Source organism: Rhinoraja longicauda, chromosome 12 (assembly GCF_053455715.1).
Source record: "Rhinoraja longicauda isolate Sanriku21f chromosome 12, sRhiLon1.1, whole genome shotgun sequence".
In the NCBI taxonomy this organism is placed as follows: Eukaryota; Metazoa; Chordata; class Chondrichthyes; order Rajiformes; family Arhynchobatidae; genus Rhinoraja; species Rhinoraja longicauda.
In genome coordinates this window covers 11,080,730-11,103,786 of record NC_135964.1, presented here as the reverse complement: position 1 = coordinate 11,103,786, position 23,057 = coordinate 11,080,730, and the positions used below count along the sequence as shown (strand labels likewise).

The window sequence follows — 23,057 nt, the reverse complement described above, 5'->3', positions numbered from 1 at the left end:
AGCATGAAAGCTACATTTAATGTTTTTTCTAATTTTAGATTAAAAAAATATATGCCATAGAATATCAGGAATAGCACTGGATGTTTAGTGTTTTATTTTATTTGCAGAAATATGCCATACATCTTTTCCACCTTTCTTATCCTTCACTTCATGTGACTCTCATTTTTGAGGTTATTCCTATTATGGGATGGTGTGGAGATTTGTAACCAAATAGCAAGAGGATTGTTAGAATAATTTTCTTGTTCCCAGTCGAAACTGGGTAAAAAAAAAACAATTTGATCTACGAAATATAGTGTTCCCCTTTACATACAAACACCTGAAACAAACTGCACATCCTCAAGAATCTCTCACTTCAATTCATTATACAGATAAAAAGTACATAAATACATAATGCATAGGTACATCATACATGTGGCACAATGCAATTGGCAGATTAATTATAGTTCATGTGCCCCCAGATCTTATACCATCTCACTGTTAATATACTTTTATAAAACAAATGTTAGATCAAGAAGAAATTCTTCTTCTGAGGATGATTTCTCACTCATGAAACATGGGTGACAAAGGCAGCTTTTAATTGTTTTTTAATTGCATCTGTAAGTTGTTTGAATTCATGTGCGGGAGCAATTTTTGTCCTGGACACGTTCCATCTGCCCCATATTCTTTAAGGTTCTTGACAGAAGGAATTACTGGAACACACTGTAATACATTGGTATCCTGTGTTTTTACGGTGTTATGACAACCAGCAGATAGTAATTGAGATGATTGAAGGAAATGACTGAGGGGGAAGATGTACAGAAAATTAGGAACAATAAAAAACACATGCAAAATTACAGATGTCATTGCTATGTCTGAAATGGGAGATTGATATTTCAAACATTTCCGGAGTTTTGTCAAAAACCATCCTGACGAACCGGAAGGTTTAAGGACTGGCAATTTTGTGACCTTGTGAAACTGAAAATATTGCTGAAACGTCATAACGCAGAAATGCAGTGGACGGGATATCCAATGCAAAAGAATATGCTCGGTTATAACGCAATAATTATTCTCTCTGTCTTACACTGACTTGCAGATTTACAACAAAGGTTCCAGGCACAACATGACAAAATAAACACAATGGAAAAGGAGAAAGAGGACATGGAAGAAGCTATTAGTGCACTCCAAAAGGAGCTTAGCAAGATCGAGTTAGCACGGAAAGAACTCAGCATTAAGGTACACAATCTGCTGCCTATTGAACAGTATTATTAATCGGTCTTTTCAGGATACTCAGTGTGTGAAGACTGCGATATGCTATATTGCTGCTGAATATTCTGTTAAATAGCTGCAGAGAGTAAACTGATTATGAGAGTTGCAATTCTGATTACGAGAGAGCAGTGACCACTACACTTGAGGGAATATCTAGGACATTCTTAATGCTTGGAATAGAAATCAGAACTTCATAAACAGTTCAAAAATTGCCAAACCCTTATAGTTTGGGATTTGTCAGAAGATAAAGGAAATTTCCTATACACAGCTTGTTTCCTATACATAACATTGTTGTGGCACTGCTTTTTTCTGTTCTATGAGATAGGAGGGTAATTCTTAAGTTGGAGCATGCATATTGGTGGAAGTTGCCTATAATTTTGCATGTTAGAAGCGTGGGGAACTGGTGGGATTCAATTCTGTTTTGTGCATTGAGTTTGTCAGTAATTATTTATTACTAATTGTTTAAATTTATTGACATTCTTGAGAATTTTAAAGTACACTTTACATATTTTGCTTATACTTAAAGTTCTTGGGTATGTATAATTCATATTTCTATGTATATATAATCTGGATTTAGTTGTGACATTCTGGAGTGTACAACACATTTGGCTTTAAATGTCCTAATAATATTGGTATATTGGTATATCTAGATCTTGCTGATAATTTATTAATACATATCACCCCAAATTAACTGAAGTACCCAAAGTCCACAAAATTTCATGTGGAAATTGTGGTCAGTATGAATAGAAGTACTGTGAACTTTTACATAAACCTCCAGATATGTACACAGCACTGCCTTGGCATGGATCAAAATTAATCACAACCACTTGTTTGCTGCTTGCTTCTTGTTGACTTCAAGGAAGCACTTGATTTTTTGATCAATAGGTTTTAAATGTTGTTTTAAGTATTCAATAATAAAAACTGATTTATATACATGATGGAATTAGTTAGACTTCTTTAAAATTTTCAATCATTTTTTACTTAAAATCAAATTATGGGTTAATACTGAAATATTATTTTTTATGATAGGAAACCATTTATCAACTGTATCAATTAAACTGCACTAGGTTAGTTTTACAATAACAAACATTCTTTGGTTGATGATAGAATTTATGTTCAGTGATATGTAAATGATTGGGCAGAACTAAGCCACAAAAATCATTTGCAATTTGTGTACATATTTCTCATTGCAACCACAGTAGAATGAATAGTAGGTTTGTATACACTGGAATTTAGAAGGATGAGAGGGGATCTTATCGAAACGTATAAGATTATTAAGGGGTTGGACATGTTAGAGACAGGAAACATGTTCCCAATGTTGGGGGAGTCCAGAACCAGGGGCCACAGTTTAAGAATAAGGGGTAGGCCATTTAGAACAGAGATGAGGAAAAACTTTTTTAGTCAGAGAGTTGTGAATCTGTGGAATTCTCTGCCTCAGAGGGCAGTGGAGGCCAATTCTCTGAATACATTCAAGAGAGAGCTAGATAGAGCTCTTAAGGATAGCGGAGTCAGGGGGTATGGGGAGAAAGCAGGAACGGGGTACTGATTGAGAATGATCAGCCATGATCACATTGAATGGCGGTGCTGGCTCGAAGGGCCGAATGGCCTACTCCTGCACCTATTGTCTATTGTCTATAATAGTAGCTTTGGGTGAAAGGATTCATGCGATTTTATTCTGCCTCATGTATATACTTTATCTGTTCATAGTTGTCATCGTTCGAAATACAGAAATCACAGCTCGAGGCCCGGTTACAACAAAATGAAGCCCTGGTCCAAGCACAGCAGGAGGAACTCAGCAAGCATTCCCAGATGATAGCAATGATTCATAGCCTAAGTAGCAGTAAATTACAGTCAAACACTGTCAATCTCAGTCTGTAGTCTTGCTGCTTTCTGTCATTTTAATACAAACACAATACAACTGTTCCCTTAAAGTCCCTGAGGCTGGAAGATTACATGTTCATACTATGGGATTAAAGGTACAAATTATTTTAAACTAAAATTCAAAGCCATTAAATATTAACAGCATTTAAAGTGCTGGCTTTGGAAGCAGGTATTTGATGTTGTTTGAATTACAAGGCTCTGGGCCCTTGTTATATGCAAAAATACTGGCTTTGCAGGCTGTAGATTTGGTGTAGCCACATTTAGGCTTGACCGCATTTTCGTTCTTGATATAGTAAAATACTGCAAATAACCAAACATTTCAGTAGTGTGTATATTGAGGAGGTGTCATTTAGAATTGGACAATAGTTCTTTCCAACTTGGAACAAATCTGTACCCAGTGATAAAGTAGTGGAATTTTACTGATATATTAATACTTGATTTAGGTCTCCTGGATTCTAATATCCAAATCTATTTACAATTATCCTATAATCAATTCTACATTTGATTTTATTGCAGTATTTATGATGAGTAAATTTATCTTAATCGTGATATTCATCGGTGCAAGGAAAGTAGTTAGAAGTTACTTTTCAAACTTCTTATAACTATGTCTGACAGCTTGTAAAACAAAAATCAGTCTACTGATTTAAAATTTAAGCTAACCAATGTATTCAACTGATTACATTGCAAAAAAATGACCATGTGCACCTCTCACTTATTCAACTCTTTTTCACATTAGTAAAGAGTTTTTGACACTATTTTGAATCTGGTGCTTGCTTTATTCATACTCTCATTTTTAGTTAGCATGCACATCCAAACATTCAGTGTACATCTTTCTTTCATCCTGTTGACAAAATAAACCTTTTAAATATGAATATGTTTTAAAAGAGTCCAAATATAGTTTATACAATATGTAAGTCGAGGAATATTTTGTTTCTTGCACGAAATATCAATGTTTCAAACTTTTTGTAATATTACTTTTAATCCGGAATAAATGGCGAATGGATTGTTCATTCCTACTGTTGGCATGACTTTTAAAACGTGGCCAGAGAGCCCTCCCTGCCCAAAGATGGGGTTATTAACTGGGAGGGGTGCTCCCAATTCATCAACTATTTAGAGACTGATGAAATTTAACACATGGTGGATGCTGTAAATCCAGATTGAAAAGTTAGTTCATATGACAAGTGGAACAGAATTAGGCCATTTTGCCCATTGGGCGCTCTGCTATTCAATAATTCCTGATCTATCTTTCCCTCTCAACCAATTCTCCTGCCTTCTCACCATCACCTTTGACGCCCTTACTAATCCAATAAAGTGATAATTTAAGTACCATTAACAAAGAACCTGACAATCTCTGCTTTAAAAATATCCATCGACTCGGGTAATGAATTCTACAGATTTGCCGTCCTCTGGCTAAGGAAAGTCCTCCTCATCTCCATTCTAAAGACACGTCCTTTTGCTCTGAGGCTGTGCCCTCTGGTCCTAGACTCTCCCACTAGTTAGTTGTCGTTTAAGACCAAGTCTGGGTATCTGCACTTCAAAATCAGTACCGTTAAAGTAGGTCATCCAATCCTGGAGACCTAAATCTGTTGTGAAGTGAGATCCTCCCCAACTGTGACTACATATTTCAGTGTGGGTAACTCTGATCGAACTGCACAGTGATTCAGATGGTAGTCATTTAGCATGATGGCACTGTTCCAGTGGATCAGGAAGGTACTCGGGTTGAAATAATCCTTGTTGCTGGAAATGGAGTTCAGAAGCACATGTAGAAGATAAAATCCGGTATTTGACTCCAGCTCAAATATAAATGAAAAGTCACTGTCCACACCACGTTTGTTCCAGGTTTGGTGACGTTATAATTGCAACTGCGTGAACCCTTCTGGTGCAAAAAGTCTGAGCTAATGCCTCTGAGAATCTCTACAGCAGATTATGATTAAAATACAGATCAGCAAAACCATCAACAAGACAGCAACTAGTCCGTAATGTGCGCGTTTGTGACTTTCCTCGAATGCTGCCGAGTCTGAAATTTGAACAAAATACATTCTTAGCACAAATCAGAGAATTGACATAAAAAGATCCAACTATAATAGAGAATTTAAATAAAAAAATAAAAATTCAAGAATAAATACAGCAAAACTACTTAAATACCTGGGTGTTCTCTCAAAACAAAAATTGGCCAGTTTGAGTTCCAGCTTTTCAATTATTTTGTTTTGTTTATTATTTTTTTAAATACTTGGAAGATGGTTAGTTGTTACTCAATAAATGGTTTTGAAATACAAAAATATAAGCAGAGAATGCTTTTAAATGTAAGGCCATTATCGCCTGATGGAAGAACACAAGACGTTTTGGTTACCATTCACAATAATTTGTTTATTTAATATCGTCTATTCACCCAGTGAAAAAGACTGCAAACTAATGTTAGTTTTTATGGACCTCCATTTGAAAGACAGTCTCCAAATGTACTCCCTGGTCTTAGTGGTAGGAAAGGAAACCTTTATTAAGTTAAGTTTACTAATAAAGGAAAATGTTATTAAGTGATAATTAAACTAAATAATTAAATTAAATCATCTTTGCATTGAAGATTGCTGAAGTGAATCTTCACTAACTGGGGGAGATCTGTGGGAGAATAAGGAAGTGGTTGCAAAGGGCCGGTCTAGCCAGGTTTGGTTTCCACGAGCAACAAATGCCAGTCTCACCTGGACCCTTCACATCCCATTCCTAGAAGGGAAATACAGAGGTGGGAAATGATAGGGGGAGATTTGGTTGAGCTAGAGTGGATGAGGAGCAAGGGTGAATCAGGAGCTGGGATAGATCAGGAGTGAGGGTGGATCAGAAGTGGGGGTGTACACAAAGTGCTGGAGTAACTCAGCGGGACAGGCAGCATCTCTAGAGGAATGGTGACGTTTCAGGTCGAGACCCTTCTTCAGACTCCAGCATTTTGTCTACCTTCAATTTAAACCAGCATCTGCAGTTCTTTCCTCCACAAGGAGTGATAGTGGACCAGGAGTGAGAGTGGATCTGGAGCTTGGATGGATCAGGAGTTATGGTGGATTAAGAGCAATAGTAGATCAGGAGCCAGAATGGTTCAGGAGTGAGGGTGGATCAGCCATTTTTTATGCATCCCAGATTGTAACCAGTGTCTTCAAAATAGCTGAATATTCTGGAGCAGTGCTTGTTTTGTAGACAAGTAGGGGCACATATCAATTAAAAACTAAGCTACATCTGTCAACAATTTTTTTTCCATCAATATAATCCCCTCATCTGCTTTTATTGTGAACCATTCATTTCTAATTTAGAGTCACAGAGGCATACAACACTGAAGCAGGCCCTTCGGCCCAACTCGTTCATGCTGACCATGATGCCCCATCTAAGCTCGTCCCATTTGCCCACTTTTGGCCCATATCCCTCTAAACCCTTCCTGTCTGTAAAATTGAGAAATAAAAAGTATAATATCAACACTGTTAACAAATTCAAATGCTAAAAATGTGACTATCTGGCTTTCAACTGTTCCCAGGGATTAGTTTGGTACACCAATGTGCTCTGTCACTGAAACAGTTCTGTTCTGGAGGATGAACAGCAAAGACTCAACCACCCACTAGCACTACTGCTCAGGACGAACCTCTACCCTCTGTAGTTTAGTTTAGTTTGGAGCTGGGGCCGGAGAACAGGCCCTTCAGCCGATCGAATCCGCATTGACCACCCATACACTTGCACTGTTGCACTGTCCTACAGACTGGGGACAACTCATAGAAGCCGATTAACCTACTTACCTGCACGTCTTTGGGATGGGGGAGCAAATCGGAGCACCTGGAGAAATCCCACAGGAGAATGTGTGAACTCCGTACAGAGATCAGAATCGAACCTGGGACTATGACACTGTGAGGCAGCAGCTCTACCGCTGCTCACTGTGTCGCCATTATTTCTCATGTTATATCATATCGTTAGTTTAGTTCAATTAAAGGTTTGGCGCTCCTTCAAATGTTAAGAATTAAGCTCACAGACTTGTTGACGGCCTACCTATTTGCAGTACGTAGGTGAATATTTGCCACACATCTCGGGTCCTGATTTCACAGATATATTCTCCAGCATCTTCCTTCCCGGCACGGTCCAGTTGAAGTGTGGAAGAGTTCTGGGTGTTTATCACTTTCAGTTGCTCGTTCTTACAATCTGACCTCTCACTGCCATTCTGGGGCGTTGATTCACACAGTACTGCCAAGGAAGTGTTTGCTGAATCCCTAAAACTCCATATAATTGCCAAATTTTGATCACTGTTAGGGGGATATTGGCAATGAATTGCAGGGGGATGAGTCTCATTTCCTTTCAATGTGCCTTCAAAACAAAATTAAACAAAAACATTTAATGTTTTGCATAAAACACAGTAAACTCTTTGACGTAAGATCTCAAAAGGACACAAAGTGGTGGGGTAACTCAGCAAGTTAGGCAGCGTCTGTGGAGGACATGGATAGGTCACGTTTTGGGGAGGGAACATTCTTTAGATTCTGTTCTCCAGAGATGCTGAGTTATTCCAGCGCTTTGTGTCCATTTGTGTATTAACCAGCATGTGCAGTCCCTCGTTTCTACTGCTTGGAATGGAATGGAATACTGGATGTGAGATCTCTTTGTTTTCCTGAGCTGTGGAAGGGACTGGTACCACTTCAGGTACTGGGGCATGTACATACTGGCTTCTTCGCCTGGTTCTTTGATTTAATATGGTGCATTGAAATGTCCGACACTTTCAAAATCATTTATACCATCTGCCAGGACTCGGGGGTCTGAGCTACAGGGAGAGGTTGGGCAGGCTAGGACTTTATTCCCTGGAGAGCAGGTGGCTGAGGGATGATCTTATAGAGGTGTAAAAAAATAATGAGAGGAATAGAGGGGGTGAATGCACAGAGTATTTTACCCAGAGTAGGGGACTCAAGAACCCGAGGGACCTAGGTTTAAGGTGAGAGGGGAACGATTTAATAGAAACCTGAGGGGCAACTTTATCACACACAGGATGGTGGGTCTGTGGAACGAGCTGCCAGAGGAGGTAGTTGAGGCAGGGGCTATAACAATATTTAAAGGACATTTAGACAGGGGCATGGATAGGAAACGTTTAGAGGGATAAGGGCCAAACGGGGGCAGGTGGGACTAGGCTTAACGTGGACAAGTTGGGCCAAAGGGCCTTTTTCCATGCTGTACGAGTCTCAGAAGGGTTGGTGAAATTAACGTAGACACCAGGAACTGCAGACGTTTGTTTACAGAAAGTAGACACAGTGCTCAGCATCTCTGGGGAACATGGATAGATGACATTTCGGGTCTAAAGAAGTGACCTGAATTGTGTCATTTTCTGGTGAAATGCCAACGTTGCAGACATTTTTGTGGGGAAATATGGACAGTGAACCGCTGGCATTTTATATCAAATTCTGGCCAAAATCACTTCATGTTAAGGGTTTGCATGATACACCAGTCAGAAATGTCATGGATATCGCCCTGCAGAAAATGACAGGCATCAAAATAATCCAGGTGCCAGATCCAGCTCACCTCAGGTTTTCTGCAGTAAAAATCATCGAACAACAGGAACAAGTAAAGGTGCAGTGAATCTGGGAACTTGAAAACAAGTATATTGCCATGTGTATGAAGGAACTGCTGGTTTGAACTGAAAATAGACACAAAAAGTTGGAGTAACTCAGTGGGACGGGCAGCATCTCTGGAGAGTAGGAATAGATGACGTGTCGGGTCGAGAGCCTTCTTCAGACTGAGAGTAGGGGGAAAGGGACTCGAGAGATATAGACGGTGTTGTAGAGAGGTATAGAACAATGAATGAAAGATATGCAAAAAAGTAATGACGATAAAGGAAACAGGGCATTGTTAGCTGTTTGTTAGGTGAGAACAAATTACAGACAATGAGATTCCACAAGATGACTTTGAAGCTGGGTCGACATGGGTGGGGGAGGGATGGAGAGAGAGGGAATGCAGGGGTTACTTGAAGTTGGAGAAATCAATATTCATACCGAAGGTAGGCACAAAATGCTGGAGTAACTCAGTGGGACAGACAGCATTTCTAGAGAGAAGGAATGGGTGACGTTTCAATAGACAATAGACAATAGGTGCAGGAGGAGGCCATTCGGCCCTTCGAGCCAGCACCGCCATTCAATGTGATCATGGCTGATCATTCTTAATCAGTACCCCATTCCTGCCTTCTCCCCATACCCCCTGACTCCGCTATCCTTAAGAGCTCTATCCAGCTCTCTCGAATGCATTCAGAGAATTGGCCTCCACGGCCTTCTTCAGACTGATGAAAGGGGCGGATTTATCAGGAAAATGGAGCAGCTGAAGCCCCCTAGGCAAATGAATTTTGAGGCAAGGGACCTGCCAATGGAGTGGAGACAATGGAGGGAAGAGTTTGAGCTCTATGTCGATTTGAGCATGGAAGGGAAGGAGGACAAGACAATGAGGAAACTGCTAATGTACCTAGTTGGACCGCAAGGGAGAGAGCTCTACCAGACGCTCGAGACACGGACGCCGGAGGGCAACGCACAAGAGGTTACGCTAGCGCAGGCAATCGATGCTTTCGAAAAGCATTGTCAACCCGTGAGGAACGAGACCGTCGACAGGTATAGATTCTTTATGCGGAGCCAAGAGAGAGGGGAGACTTTTGATTTGTTTTTAATAGAACTGAAGCTCTTGGCAGCTCATCGCAGTTTCAGAGAGTTGAAGGATTCACTGATACGTGATAGAATAATATGCGGCATAAGGGATGACTTGCTGCGGGAAAGACTTCTCCGAGAAACCTCACTTGACTTAGAAAAGTGTGTGAAGGCATGCCAGGCTTCGGTGCTGGCCAAGGCCAGAGTTGATGTCCTGGTAGGGGACCAGCGACAAGATGTCTGTGCAGTGAGGCAGGAGGGGAAACGATACCAGCCAACCATAGAGTGCAAATACTGTGGATACAAACATGAGAGAAAGAAGGAGAAATGTCCGGCATATGGCAGGGAGTGTTTCAAATGCCATCAGAAAGATCATTTCGCCTCACAATGCATGGAAAAGCAGGGGCAGCAGAAGAAAGAAAAGAAAGGGAAAAAACCTGTGCATGCAGTGGTGGAAGTGGAGAGTTCCAGTGATGAGTATGATGACAGTCAAGAGGATGATGACATTCACACAATGGAACTGCAACCAGAAGCAGGAAAAGCAGGAAGTGTGCACAGGGTTGAGGAGACTCAATTCCCAAAGAAAATCTTTGCGACCATGATGCTGAAAGGGAAGGAAGTAAAATTCCAGGTGGACAGTGGAGCCACATGTAACATCATTCCCAAGATGTATGTAAAGGATGTGGATGAAACCAAGCAAGTATTGTCCATGTACAACAATACGACAGTGGTGCCTCTTGGGAAAAGCAAAATGAGACTGGTAAACCCAAAGAATGGAAAGAAATACAAAGTAGAGTTTGTAGTCCTGGAGGAAGACTGCATTCCAATCCTGGGAATCAGGGCAGCCCAGCAGATGGGTCTCATCTCAGTGTGTACAGAGAACATAATGACACTGAGTGGCAGTGAAATCCCTCTGACCAAGGAAAGATTGATAGCGGAGTATGCTGATGTGTTTGAAGGGACAGGTAAATTTGAGGGCAAGTGCCATCTGCTGGTAGCTGACAGCATAACGCCGGTGATCCACCCACCACGAAGAATCCCTGTAGCCTTACGGAGTAAGCTGAAAGAGGAGTTAGGCAGACTGACAGAAGCGGAAATAATTGCTTCCAGTAGAGACCCACACACCATGGGTATCCAGCCTTGTGTGTGTGGAAAAGCCCAATGGGAAGTTGAGAGTGTGTTTAGACCCGAGGGATCTGAACAAGGGGCTTAAAAGAAGTCATTACCCAATGACGACGATCGAAGATGTCCTCACCGACCTGAATGATGCCAAGGTCTTTAGCACGTTTGATGCCAAGAATGGGTTTTGGCATGTGGAACTGGATGATGAGAGTTCTCAGCTTACGACATTTAACACACCATATGGTAGATATAGGTGGAGACGCATGCCGTTTGGTCTGTCCACGGCCAGCTGAGGAGTTCCAGCGATGACAGAACCAAGTGCTGGAGGGCCTGGAAGGAGTGAGGTCTGTTGCTGACGACATCCTAGTGTTTGGGAAAGGAAAAACGGCAGAGGAAGCAGAAAGAGACCATGACAGGAAGGTTAAAGCTCTGATGGAGAGATGTCGTGACCGACACCTGAAGCTGAACATAGAGAAGGCAAAGCTGAAGGTGAAGGAAGTCACTTTCATAGGACATAGAGTCTCTGCTGCAGGACTGAAACCAGATCCAGGGAAGGTAGAGGCAGTGCTACAGATGCCTAACCCAAAGGATGTCCAAGCAGTTCAGAGATTTATTGGCTTTGTTAACTACTTGAGCAAATTCCTTCCTGGATTAAGCGGTCTATGTGAACCGCTACGCAAGCTGACGCAGAAGGATGTAGTTTGGTGGTGGGCACAGGTGCATGACAGGGCGGTGATGGACATAAAGAAGCTAGTAACTGCCGAGCCAGTACTCAGATACTATGATCCATCCAAGGAGCTGACAGTACAGGCCGACGCGTCAGAAACTGGACTTGGTGCTGCGCTGATGCAGGAGGGCCATCCAGTTGCCTATGCCAGCAGGGCCCTGACGGATGCAGAGACCAGATATGCACAAATAGAAAAAGAATTGCTGGCAGTGATGTTTGGTCTAGAGAGGTTCCATGTGTACACATATGGAAGGCCAGTGAATGTGCAGTCAGACCATAAGCCACTGGAGATAATCACCACAAAACCACTTCATCGGGCACCGAAGAGATTGCAGAGGATGCTGGTGAGGATGCAGACCTATGATGTGACAATAAGATACAGACCAGGGAAGGAGATGCAGCTTGCAGATACGCTGAGCAGAGCATATATTCAGACTGGCAAGACTGACAAGACCATGAGAGAACTGAAGACTGTAAACCTGGCAAGGCACATCCCAATAGCACAGCCTCTGCTAAATGGCATAAGGGATGCAACAGGAGAAGATGAGACTATGCAGAAACTGCAAGAGGTGATCAAACGAGGCTGGCCAGAGAACAAGAAGGATGTTGCCCCAGAGCTCATCTCCTATTTCCATGTGAGGGACGAGCTGAGTGTTGGAGATGGTCTCATATTTAGGGGAGAGAGAGTAATCATCCCTAAAGCCAGGAGACGCGACATGCTCACAAGAGTACATGATTCCCACATTGGTGTGAATGGCAAGAGAATGTCGGCACTGGCCCGGAATGAGTGCAGAAATCAAGGACTTCATACAAAAATGTGAGACATGTCAAGCTCAAGGGAAAGAGCAACCAAAAGAAACGCTGCATTCCCATGAAATTCCAGAGAGACCATGGGCGAAGGTGGGTGCAGATTTGTTCCACTTGGATGGAAGGAACTATTTGATCACTGTGGACTATTTCTCAGGATATTGGGAAATAGACTATCTAGAGAAAACACTGGCAGTGAATGTCATCCATAAAATGAAAGGCCAGTTGGCAAGATATGGAATACCAGATCAGCTCATCACAGATAATGGGCCACAGTTCACAGCTGAGGAGTTCAAGAGTTTTACCAAGAAGTGGCAGTTTGAACATACGAGCACATCACCCTATTATCCACAGAGTAATGGAAAGGCGGAGAGCAGTGTGAAAGTTGCGAAGTCATTGCTGAGGAAGGCTAAGGCTGCTGGAGCTGACCCTTGCCTGAGCCTACTAGCTTTTCGCAACACACCAACACCTGGCATGAGTAGCAGTCCAGTTCAAAGATTGATGAACAGACGTACCAGGACCATTCTACCGACTACTCAGAGGCTGCTCAAACCTGAAATTCCAAAAAAAGTAAGAGATGAGTTGAGAGCAGCTAGAGACAGACAAGCAGACTACTACAACAGAGGATCTCAAGATCTGATTCCCCTGAAAGCTGGCGATCCAGTTCGAGTGAAGCCGACCGATAATCGACATCAGTCCTGGAGGAAGGCTGTGGTTGTAGGCCGTGTTGCGCAACCCAGATCTTATGAAGTCAGAACCGAGGACGGCGTCATCTATCGTCGGAATCGGCGCCATCTGAGGAAGACCAACGAGCCATTTCATCGCGTTGATGTTGACCTAGATGACCTGGTGACGTTGCCTGAACCGGAGCGAGAAAATCGACCTATGAGCCGACCACTGGACTCATGAACTCTTGAAGTTAGAGAAGTCAATGTTCATACTGCTGGGGTGTAAGCTACCCAAGCAAAATATGAGGTGCTGTTCCTCCAATCTGCGCTGGGCCTCACTCTGACAATGGAGGAGGCCCAGGATAGAGAGGTCAGATTGGGAATGGGAGGGGGAGTTAAAGTGCTGAGCAACCGGGAGATCAGGTAGTTTACCTTCAAGGTCGGCAGAGGAGCGGCAGGTGAAGGAGTGAGTGCGGGGATTGGCTGAGGAATTGAATTAGCAAATCGGTAAGTTAGCTAATTAGTGAATCAGTCAGTTTATCAGCTAATATAAGCAGGGTTTGCTCCAGGGGGGTGGCCTTGTCGAGGGAAGTGCCTTGTGAGAAACGTGCGAGTCTTTGGCGAGGAGGCAAAGGGAGAAGAATATGCCAAAAGTTGGAGAGGGTGAGACGCAGTGAAGGTAAGGCAGGGAAGCTGAGTCAGTGTGATGTTCGCAGGATGTGGGAGGTCAGGGACACAGCTGGTGCCTCTGGCTGCTACAACTGTGGAAAGTGTGTCCAGGTTGAGCTCCTGAAGGACCATGTTCGGGCACTGGAGAGGCAACTGGATGACCTCAGGATCATCCGGGAAAATTAAAGTTCCCTGGACAACACCTACAGCGAGATTGTTACACCGAAGGCACCGGAAAAGAGAAGGTGGGTGACGATGAGGAAGGGAAGGAAGCTTGGAGTACAAGAGACCCCGGGGGTTGTACCTCTTGAAAACATGTTCACCCTCTTGGAAGCTGTCGGGACAGAAGGCACTGCCAGTCTGAGCGGCGGACAAGTCTGCGAGGCAAAACGTGGCGCTGAAGCAAAGCCGACGAGACCGACGTCAGGCAGAGCCGTGGTAGTAGGTGAAAGGTACAGACGGGTTTCTGCGGCAACAAGCGGGATTCAAGGATGGTGTGTTGCCTCCCTGGTGCCAGGATCCAGGACGTCACGGACCAAGTGCAGAGCATCCTCAAGGGTGAAGGTGAGCAGCCGGAAGTGGTAGTGCATGTCGGCACAAACGACGTCAGGAAGAAGAGGAAAGAGATTCTGCAGCGTGACTTTAGAGAGAACGGAAAAAGGCTGAAAAGCAGGACCTCCAGGGTGGTTATCTCCGGTTTGCTTCCAGTTCCTCGTGCTGGTGAGGGCAGGAACGGGGAGATAGTGGATGTGAATGTGTGCCTGTGGAGCTGGTGCAGGGAACAGGGATTTAGATTCTTAGACCACTGGGATCTGTTTTGGTTAAGGGTGAATTGTACAAAAGGGACGGGGTGCACCTCAACAGGCGGGGTTCTGCCAGGCAGGTTTTCCACCACGACACGGGTGGGTTTAAACTAAATAGTGGTGGGGGGGGGGGGTGTCAAATGGGATGGACAAGGATGGAGTTAAAGGGAAAGAGGGTAGAGGAAAAGTTAAGAAAGACACCAGAATTAATGGGTCAGAAAGCTCACGAAGGGATAGGAGAGTATGGCCAAGTGTAATAGGAATCAATGTGAAAGGTGAGTAATGGTTTTAAAGTATTATATATGAATGCGCGAAGTATAAGAAGAAAAGTGGATGAGCTTGAGGCTCAGTTAGAGATTGGTAGATTTGACATTGTGGGGATTACAGAGACGTGGCTGCAGGAGGATCTGGACTGGGAACTGAATATTCAGGGTTATACGCCCTATAGAAAGGACAGGCAGGTGGGCAGAGGAGGTGGGGTAGCTCTGTTGGTGAGGGATGAAATTCAGTCCCTTGCGAGGGGTGACATAGGGACTGACGATGTAGAGTCGCTGTGGATAGAAATGATGAATTGTAAAGGTAAGAAGACACTAATAAGAGTTATCTACAGGCCCCCAAACAGTAGCCTGGATATAGGGTGCAAATTGCAGCAGGAGTTAAAATTGGCATGTAACAAAGGTAATGCCACTGTGGTTATGGGAGATTACAATATGCACGTAGACTGGAAATATCAAGTTGGTTCTGGACACCAAGAAAGGGAGTTTGTAGAGTGCCTCCGAGGTGGATTCTTAGAGCAGCTTGTACTGTAGCCTACCAGAGAGAAGGCAATTCTGGGTTAAGTGTTGTCCAATGAACTAGATTTCACCTTTCACATTGAACTCAAGGTAAAGGAACTGCTAGGAGGTAGTGACCATAATATGATAAGTTTTAAGTTGCAATTTGAGAGGGAAAAGGTTAAATCAGAAATGTCAGTGTTGCAGTTGAACAAAGGGGACTATGAAGGTATGAGAGAGGAGCTGGCCAAGGTCGACTGGAAAAGGATCCTAGCTGGAATGACGGTGGAACAGCAATGGCAGGAATTTCTGGGGATAATCCAGAAGATGAAGGATCAGTGCATTCCAAAGAGGAAGAAAGATTCTAAGGGGAGTAAGAGGCAACCGTGGCTGACAAGGGAAGTTAGGGATGGAATAAAACTAAAAGTAAAGGTGTACAACATAGCAAAGAGTAGCGGGAAACCAGAGGATTGGGGAACTTACAAAGAACAGAAGGTAACAAAAAGGGCAATATGGGGTGAAAAGATAAAATACGAGGGTAAGCTGGCCAAGAATATAAAGAAGGATAGTAAAAGCTTCTTTCGGTATGTTAAGAGAAAAAGATTAGTAAAGACAAATGTAGGTCCCTTGAAGGCAGAAACAGGTGAAATTATAATGGGGAACAAGAAAATGGCAGAAGAATTGAACAGGTACTTTGGTTCTGTCTTCACTAAGGAAGGCACAAACAATCTCCCAGGTGTACTAGAGGACAGAGAATCTAGGGAGACAGAGAAACTGAAATAAATTTGCATTAAGCGAGAAATAGTATTGGGTAGACTGATGGGACTGAAGGCTGATAAATCCCCAGGGCCTGATGGTCTGCATCCCAGGGCACTCAAGGAGGTGGCTCTAGAAATCGTGGACGCATTGGTGATCATTTTCCAATGTTCTATAGATTCAGGATCAGTTCCTGTGGATTGGAGGGTAGTTAATGTTATCCCACTTTTCAAGAAAGGAGGGAGAGAGAAAACGGGTAATTATAGACCAGTTAGCCTGACATTAGTGGTGGGGAAGATGCTGGAGTCAATTATTAAAGAAGTAATAATGGCGCATTTGGATAGTAGTAAAAGGATTGGTCCAAGTCAGCATGGATTTATGAAGGGGAAATCCTGCTTGACTAATCTGGAATTTTTTGAGGATGTGACAAGTAAAATGGATGGAGAGCCACTGGATGTAGTGTATCTAGACTTTCAGATAGCCTTTGATAAAGTCCCACACAGGAGATTAGTGGGCAAAATTAGAGCACATGGTATTGGGGGTAGGGTATTGACATGAATGGAGAATTAGTTGGCAGACAGGAAACAAGGAGTAGGAATTAACGGGTCCCTGTCAAAATGGCAGGCAGTGGTGAGTGGAGTGGTGCAAGGCTCGGTGCTGGGGCCGCAACTATTTACAATATATATTAATGATTTGGATGATGGAATTAAAAGAAACACTAGCAAATTTGCAGATGACACAAAGCTGGGTGGCAGTGTGACCTGCAAAGAGGATGCTAGGAGGTTGCAGGGTGACTTGGACAGGTTGAGTGAGTGGGCAGATGCATGGCAGATGCAGTATAATGTAGATAAATGTGAGGTTATCCACTTTGGCGGCAAGAACAAGGAGGCAGATTATCATTTTAATGGTGTCAGATTAGGAAAAAGGGAAGTGCAACGAGACCTGCGTTTCCTTGTACACCAGTCACTGAAAGTAAACATGCAGGTACAGCAGGTATTGAAGAAAGCTAGTGGCATGTTGGTCTTCACAATGAGAGGATTTGAGTATAGGAATAAAAAGGTTCTTCTGCAGTTGTACAGGGCCCTGGTGAGACCACATCTGGAGGATATTGTGTAATTTTGGTCTCCTAATTTGAGGAAAGACATCCTTGCTATTGAGACAGTACAGCGTAGGTTCACAAGGTTAATCTCTGGGATGGCGGGACTGTCATATGAGGATAGATTGGAAAGACTGGGCTTGTATTCACTGGAATTTAGAAGGATGAGAGGGGATTTTATAGAAACGTATACAATTATAAAAGGACTGGACAAGCTAGATGCAGGAAAAATGTTCCCAATGTTGGGGGAGTCCAGAACCAGGGGCCACAGTCTAAGAATAAAGGGGAGGCCATTTAAAACTGAGATGAAAAATACCTTTTTCACCCAGAGTTGTACTGCCACATAAGGCAGTAGAGGCCAATTCACTGAATGAATTTAAAAGAGTGTTAGATAGAGCTCTAGGGGCTAGCGGATTCAAGGGATATGGGGAGAAGGCAGGCACAGGTTACTGATTGTGGATCACAATGAATGGCGATGCTGGCTCGAAGGGCCAAATGATCTCCTCCTGCACCTATTTTCTATGTTTCTATGTTTCTAAGGCGGACTGAGCGGAGGTGTTTAGAGAGTTGGGGAAAGCACTGAGAAGTAGGACGTCGAAGGTAGTTATCTCTGGACTGCTACCGGTACCTCGTGCTGGTGAGGCCAGGAACAGAGAGATAGAGGGTATGAATTTATGGCTGAGGGGCTGGTGCAGAGAGCAGGGATTTAGATTTCTGGACCACTGGGATCTCTTCTGGGCTAGGGGTGACTTGTACAAAAGGGACGGGTTGCATCTTAACAGCAGGGGGACAAACATTCTGGCAGGCAGGTTTGCTAGTGTGACACCTGTGGCTTTAAACTAAGTAGTGGGGGGGAGGGGTTAACAAATTGTGAATATGAAGATGAGGTAAAAGGGAATACAGGAGATATTGCAAAAGACTCTCGGAAGAATGGGAACAGAAGTTCTAGAGGGGAAAAGAAATTAAGGGCAGGGCCAATTGTGAACGATGTGAGAGGGGAGGTAAATACAGAAGTTAAAGTGTTGTACTTAAATGCGCGTAGTATAAAAAATAAAGTGGATGAGCTTGAGGCTCAGTTAGTCATGGGCAAGTATGATGTTGTAGGGATCACTGAGACATGGCTACAAGAGGACCAGGGCTGGGAACTGAATATTCAGGGGTATACAACGTATAGAAAAGACAGACAGGTGGGCAGAGGGGGTGGGGTTGCTCTGATGGTAAGGAATGATATTCATTCCCTTGCAAGGGGTGACATAGAATCAGGAGATGTTGAATCAGTATGGATAGAAATGAGAAATTGTAAGGGTAAAAAGACCCTAATGGGAGTTATCTATAGGCCCCCAAACAGTAGCCTCGACATAGGGTGCAAGTTGAATCAGGAGATAAAATTGGCGTGTCAAAAATGTAATGCTACAGTGGTTATGGGAGATTTCAACATGCAGGTAGACTGGGAAAATCAAGTTGGAAATGGACCCCAGGAAAGAGAGTTTGTAGAGTGCCTTCGAGATGGATTCTTAGAACAGCTTGTACTGGAGCCTACCAGGGAGAAGGCAATTCTGGATTTAGTGTTGTGTAATGATCCTGATCTGATAAGGGGACTAGAGGTAAAAGAACCATTAGGAGGCAGTGATCACAACATGATAAGTTTTACTCTGCAAATGGAAAGGCAGAAGGGAAAATCGGAAGTGTCGGTATTACAGTATAGCAAAGGGGATTACAGAGGCATGAGGCAGGAGCTGGCCAAAATTGATTGGAATGAGGCCCTAGCAGGGAAGACGGTAGAACAGCAATGGCAGGTATTCCTGGGAATAATGCAGAGGTTGCAGGATCAATTTATTCCAAAGAGGTGGAAAGACTCTAAGGGGAGTAAGAGACACCTGTGGCTGACAAGGGAAGTCAGGGACAGCATAAAAATTAAGGAGAGGAAGTATAACATAGCAAAGAAGAGTGGGAAGACAGAGGATTGGGACTCTTTTAAAGAGCAACAAAAGTTAACTAAAAAGGCAATACGGGGAGAAAAGATGAGGTACGAGGGTAAACTAGCCAATAATATAAAGGAGGATAGCAAAAGTTTTTTTAGGTACGTGAAGAGGAAAAAAATAGTCAAGGCAAATGTGGGTCCCTTGAAGACAGAAGCAGGGGAATTTATTATGGGGAACAAAGAAATGGCAGACGAGTTAAACCGTTACTTTGGATCTGTCTTCACTGAGGAAGATACACACAATCTCCCAAATGTTCTAGGGGCCGGAGAACCTAGGGTGATGGAGGAACTGAAGGAAATCCACATTAGGCAGGAAATGGTTTTGGGTAGACTGATGGGACTGAAGGCTGATAAATCCCCAGGGCCTGATGGTCTGCATCCCAGAGTACTTAAGGAGGTGGCTCTAGAAATAGTGGAAGCATTGGAGATCATTTTTCAATGTTCTATAGATTCAGGATCAGTTCCTGTGGATTGGAGGATAGCAAATGTTATCCCACTTTTTAAGAAAGGAGGGAGAGAGAAAACGGGTAATTATAGACCAGTTAGTCTGACATCAGTGGTGGGGAAGATGCTGGAGTCAATTATAAAAGACGAAATTGCTGAGCATTTGGATAGCAGTAACGGGATCATTCCGAGTCAGCATGGATTTACGAAGGGGAAATCATGCTTGACAAATCTACTGGAATTTTTTGAGGATGTAACTAGGAAAATTGACAAGGGAGAGTCAGTGGATGTGGTGTACCTCGACTTTCAGAAAGCCTTCGACAAGGTCCCACATAGGAGATTAGTGGGCAAAATTAGGGCACATGGTATTGGGGGTAGGGTACTGACATGGATAGAAAATTGGTTGACAGACAGAAAGCAAAGAGTGGGGATAAATGGGTCCCTTTCGGAATGGCAGGCAGTGACCAGTGGGGTACCGCAAGGTTCGGTGCTGGGACCCCAGCTATTCACGATATACATTAATGACTTAGACGAAGGGATTAAAAGTACCATTAGCAAATTTGCAGATGATACTAAGTTGGGGGGTAGTGTGAATTGTGAGGAAGATGCAATAAGGCTGCAGGGTGACTTGGACAGGTTGTGTGAGTGGGCGGATAGATGGCAGATGCAGTTTAATGTAGATAAGTGTGAGGTTATTCACTTTGGAAGTAAGAATAGAAAGGCAGATTATTATCTGAATGGTGTCAAGTTAGGAGGAGGGGGAGTTCAACGAGATCTGGGTGTCCTAGTGCATCAGTCAATGAAAGGAAGCATGCAGGTTCAGCAGGCAGTGAAGAAAGCCAATGGAATGTTGGCCTTCGTAACAAGAGGAGTTGAGTATAGGAGCAAAGAGGTCCTTCTACAGTTGTACCGGGCCCTGGTGAGACCGCACCTGGAGTACTGTGTGCAGTTTTGGTCTCCAAATTTGAGGAAGGATATTCTTGCTATGGAGGGCGTGCAGCGTAGGTTCACTAGGTTAATTCCCGGAATGGCGGGACTGTCGTATGTTGAAAGGCTGGAGCGATTGGGCTTGTATACACTGGAATTTAGAAGGATGAGGGGGGATCTTATTGAAACATATAAGATAATTAGGGGATTGGACACATTAGAGGCAGATAACATGTTCCCAATGTTGGGGGAGTCCAGAACAAGGGGCCACAGTTTGAGAATAAGGGGTAGGCCATTTAGAACGGAGATGAGGAAGAACTTTTTCAGTCAGAGGGTGGTGAAGGTGTGGAATTCTCTGCCTCAGAAGGCAGTGGAGGCCAGTTCGTTGGATGCTTTCAAGAGAGAGCTGGATAGAGCTCTTAAGGATAGCGGAGTGAGGGGGTATGGGGAGAAGGCAGGAACGGGGTACTGATTGAGAGTGATCAGCCATGATCGCATTGAATGGTGGTGCTGGCTCGAAGGGCTGAATGGCCTACTCCTGCACCTATTGTCTATTGTCTATTGTCTATTGAAACGATCGCCGAGCCTGCGCTTAGTCTCGCCGATGTACAGGAGTTGCGGATAGCGGACACTGACACTTCTGATTTAACCTTCTCCCTCTCAAATTGCAACTTAAAACTTATAGCGGATAGCGGATACAGTAGATGTGGTTGGAGGAGGTGCAAGTACCTCACCTGGAAAGACTGTTGGGGTACTTGGATGGACACCTTGGCATCATCACTTAATTTGACAGGCGTTTGAATGACAGAAATTGCTACAGTTGCATGCACGGTATATATCCAGTATCACCTTATATCCAGTTAACCACGATCACAGACTGTATTCTTTATTGTTACCTTGCATTTTCCAGGATGCAGTCCAAGACTTTCGTAATCGTTCATTCCATATGGTGCACTTGTACATTGTCCTTGACGTAGAATCAGTCTTTAAAATGCTTTCAACGTTGTAAAGACCTGAGTCACTAGTGTTACTTGATGTTGCATTGTTAGTCAGGTCGATCCCATTCTCATCTTGCCATGTTATTAACGGCCATGGATAAGCACCCGTCACACCACAGGAGATGTGGACCTCAGCATTCAGCGTGTTTGGGGGCAGAAACGTCAGATTCTTACTGTCACCTGAAAGGAAGCAATAACCCACTTCATCCTCAGACAATGGAGCTGTCTCTAGATACACAGATGCCAATCAACATCTGGAGAGAGTTAACAAGCTGCCAATTCGCTTTCATCTCCTTTAGTTTAGTTTAGTTTAGTTTAGTTCAGTTCAGTTTAGAGATACGGCATGGAAGCAGTTCCTTCGGCCCACCAAGTCCACACCGGCCATCAATCACCTGTTCACACCAGTTCTATGTTATCCCACGTTCCCATCCACTCCCTAAGCACTGGGGGCAACTTACAGAGGGCCAATGAACCTACAAACCCGCGCCTCTTTGGGATGTGGGAGGAAACCGGAGCACCCGGAGGAAACCCACATGGTCACAGGGAGAAGGTGCAAACTCCACATGAACAGCACCTGAGAGCAGGAAGGAACGTGGGTCTCTGGCGCTGTGAGCCAGCAGCTCTACCAGCTGCTCCACTGGGCCTTATCACTCAAACCTAAACATATATAAATGAATCTACGCACTTGCTTCACAGGTGTAGGTGTTGGTACGCAAAGCTGAGTTAGAGATGAAGTTAGGAGAGATAACTCAAAGTAGTCAGAACAATAGATTTCAAGGAGATTTTTAAATGCAAAACATAAAGTGGTCGGGTATGGTCAGGGAGAGTGAGTATTACTTAATTGCTCATTTAAAGTTGGCCCGTTGAGGTTTATGTTCAGGTTTATTACTGTCATGTGTACCGAGGTACAGTGAAAAGCTTTGTTTTGCATGCTCTCAAAAAAACAGACCAAATATACCATATATAAATACAATCAATGTGCAGGAAGGACCTGCAGATGCTGGTTTAAACCGAAGGTAGACACAAAAAGCTGGAGTAACTCAGCGGGACAGGCAGCATCTGTGGAGAGAAGGAATGGGTGACGTTTTGGGTCAAGACCCTTCTTCAGACTGGTTAGGGAAAAGGGAAACGAGAGATGTAGACGATGATGTAGAGAGATAAAGAACAATGAATGAAAGATATGCAAAAAAGTAACGATGATAAAGGAAACAGGCCATTGTTAGCTGTTTGTTGGGTGAAAACAAGAAGCTGGTGCAACTTGGGTGGGGGAGTTTTTAGAGAGAGAGGGAATGCCGGACTTATTTGAAGTTACAGAAATCAACATTTATACCACTGGACAGTAAGCTGCCGAGGCGAAATATGAGATGCTGTTCCTCCAATTTGCATTTAGCCTCAATCTGACAATGGAGGAGACCGAGGACAGAAAGTGTTTAGCAACCGGGAGATCAGGTAGAATCAGGTGGACTGAGCGAAGGTGTTCAGCGAAATGATCGCCCAGTCTGCATTTGGTCTCGCCGATGTTCAAGAGTCC

At 43.6% G+C, this 23,057-nt stretch overlaps 1 protein-coding gene across 4 annotated transcripts in view; it reads left to right on the top strand.

The window, feature by feature from the left end:
* cip2a (cellular inhibitor of PP2A) overlaps nucleotides 1–4,043 on the top strand; it is a 39,517-nt gene extending 35,474 nt beyond the window's left edge. For all 4 annotated transcript variants that reach the window (XM_078409001.1, XM_078409003.1, XM_078409002.1 and 1 more), the window contains exons 21-22: nucleotides 1,073–1,212; nucleotides 2,953–4,043. In XM_078409001.1, the coding sequence (XP_078265127.1) occupies nucleotides 1,073–1,212; nucleotides 2,953–3,123 (311 nt within the window). In that variant the 3' untranslated portion in view covers nucleotides 3,124–4,043. The remainder of the gene's footprint in view (nucleotides 1–1,072; nucleotides 1,213–2,952) is intronic.
* The last annotated feature ends 19,014 nt before the right edge of the window (nucleotides 4,044–23,057 follow it).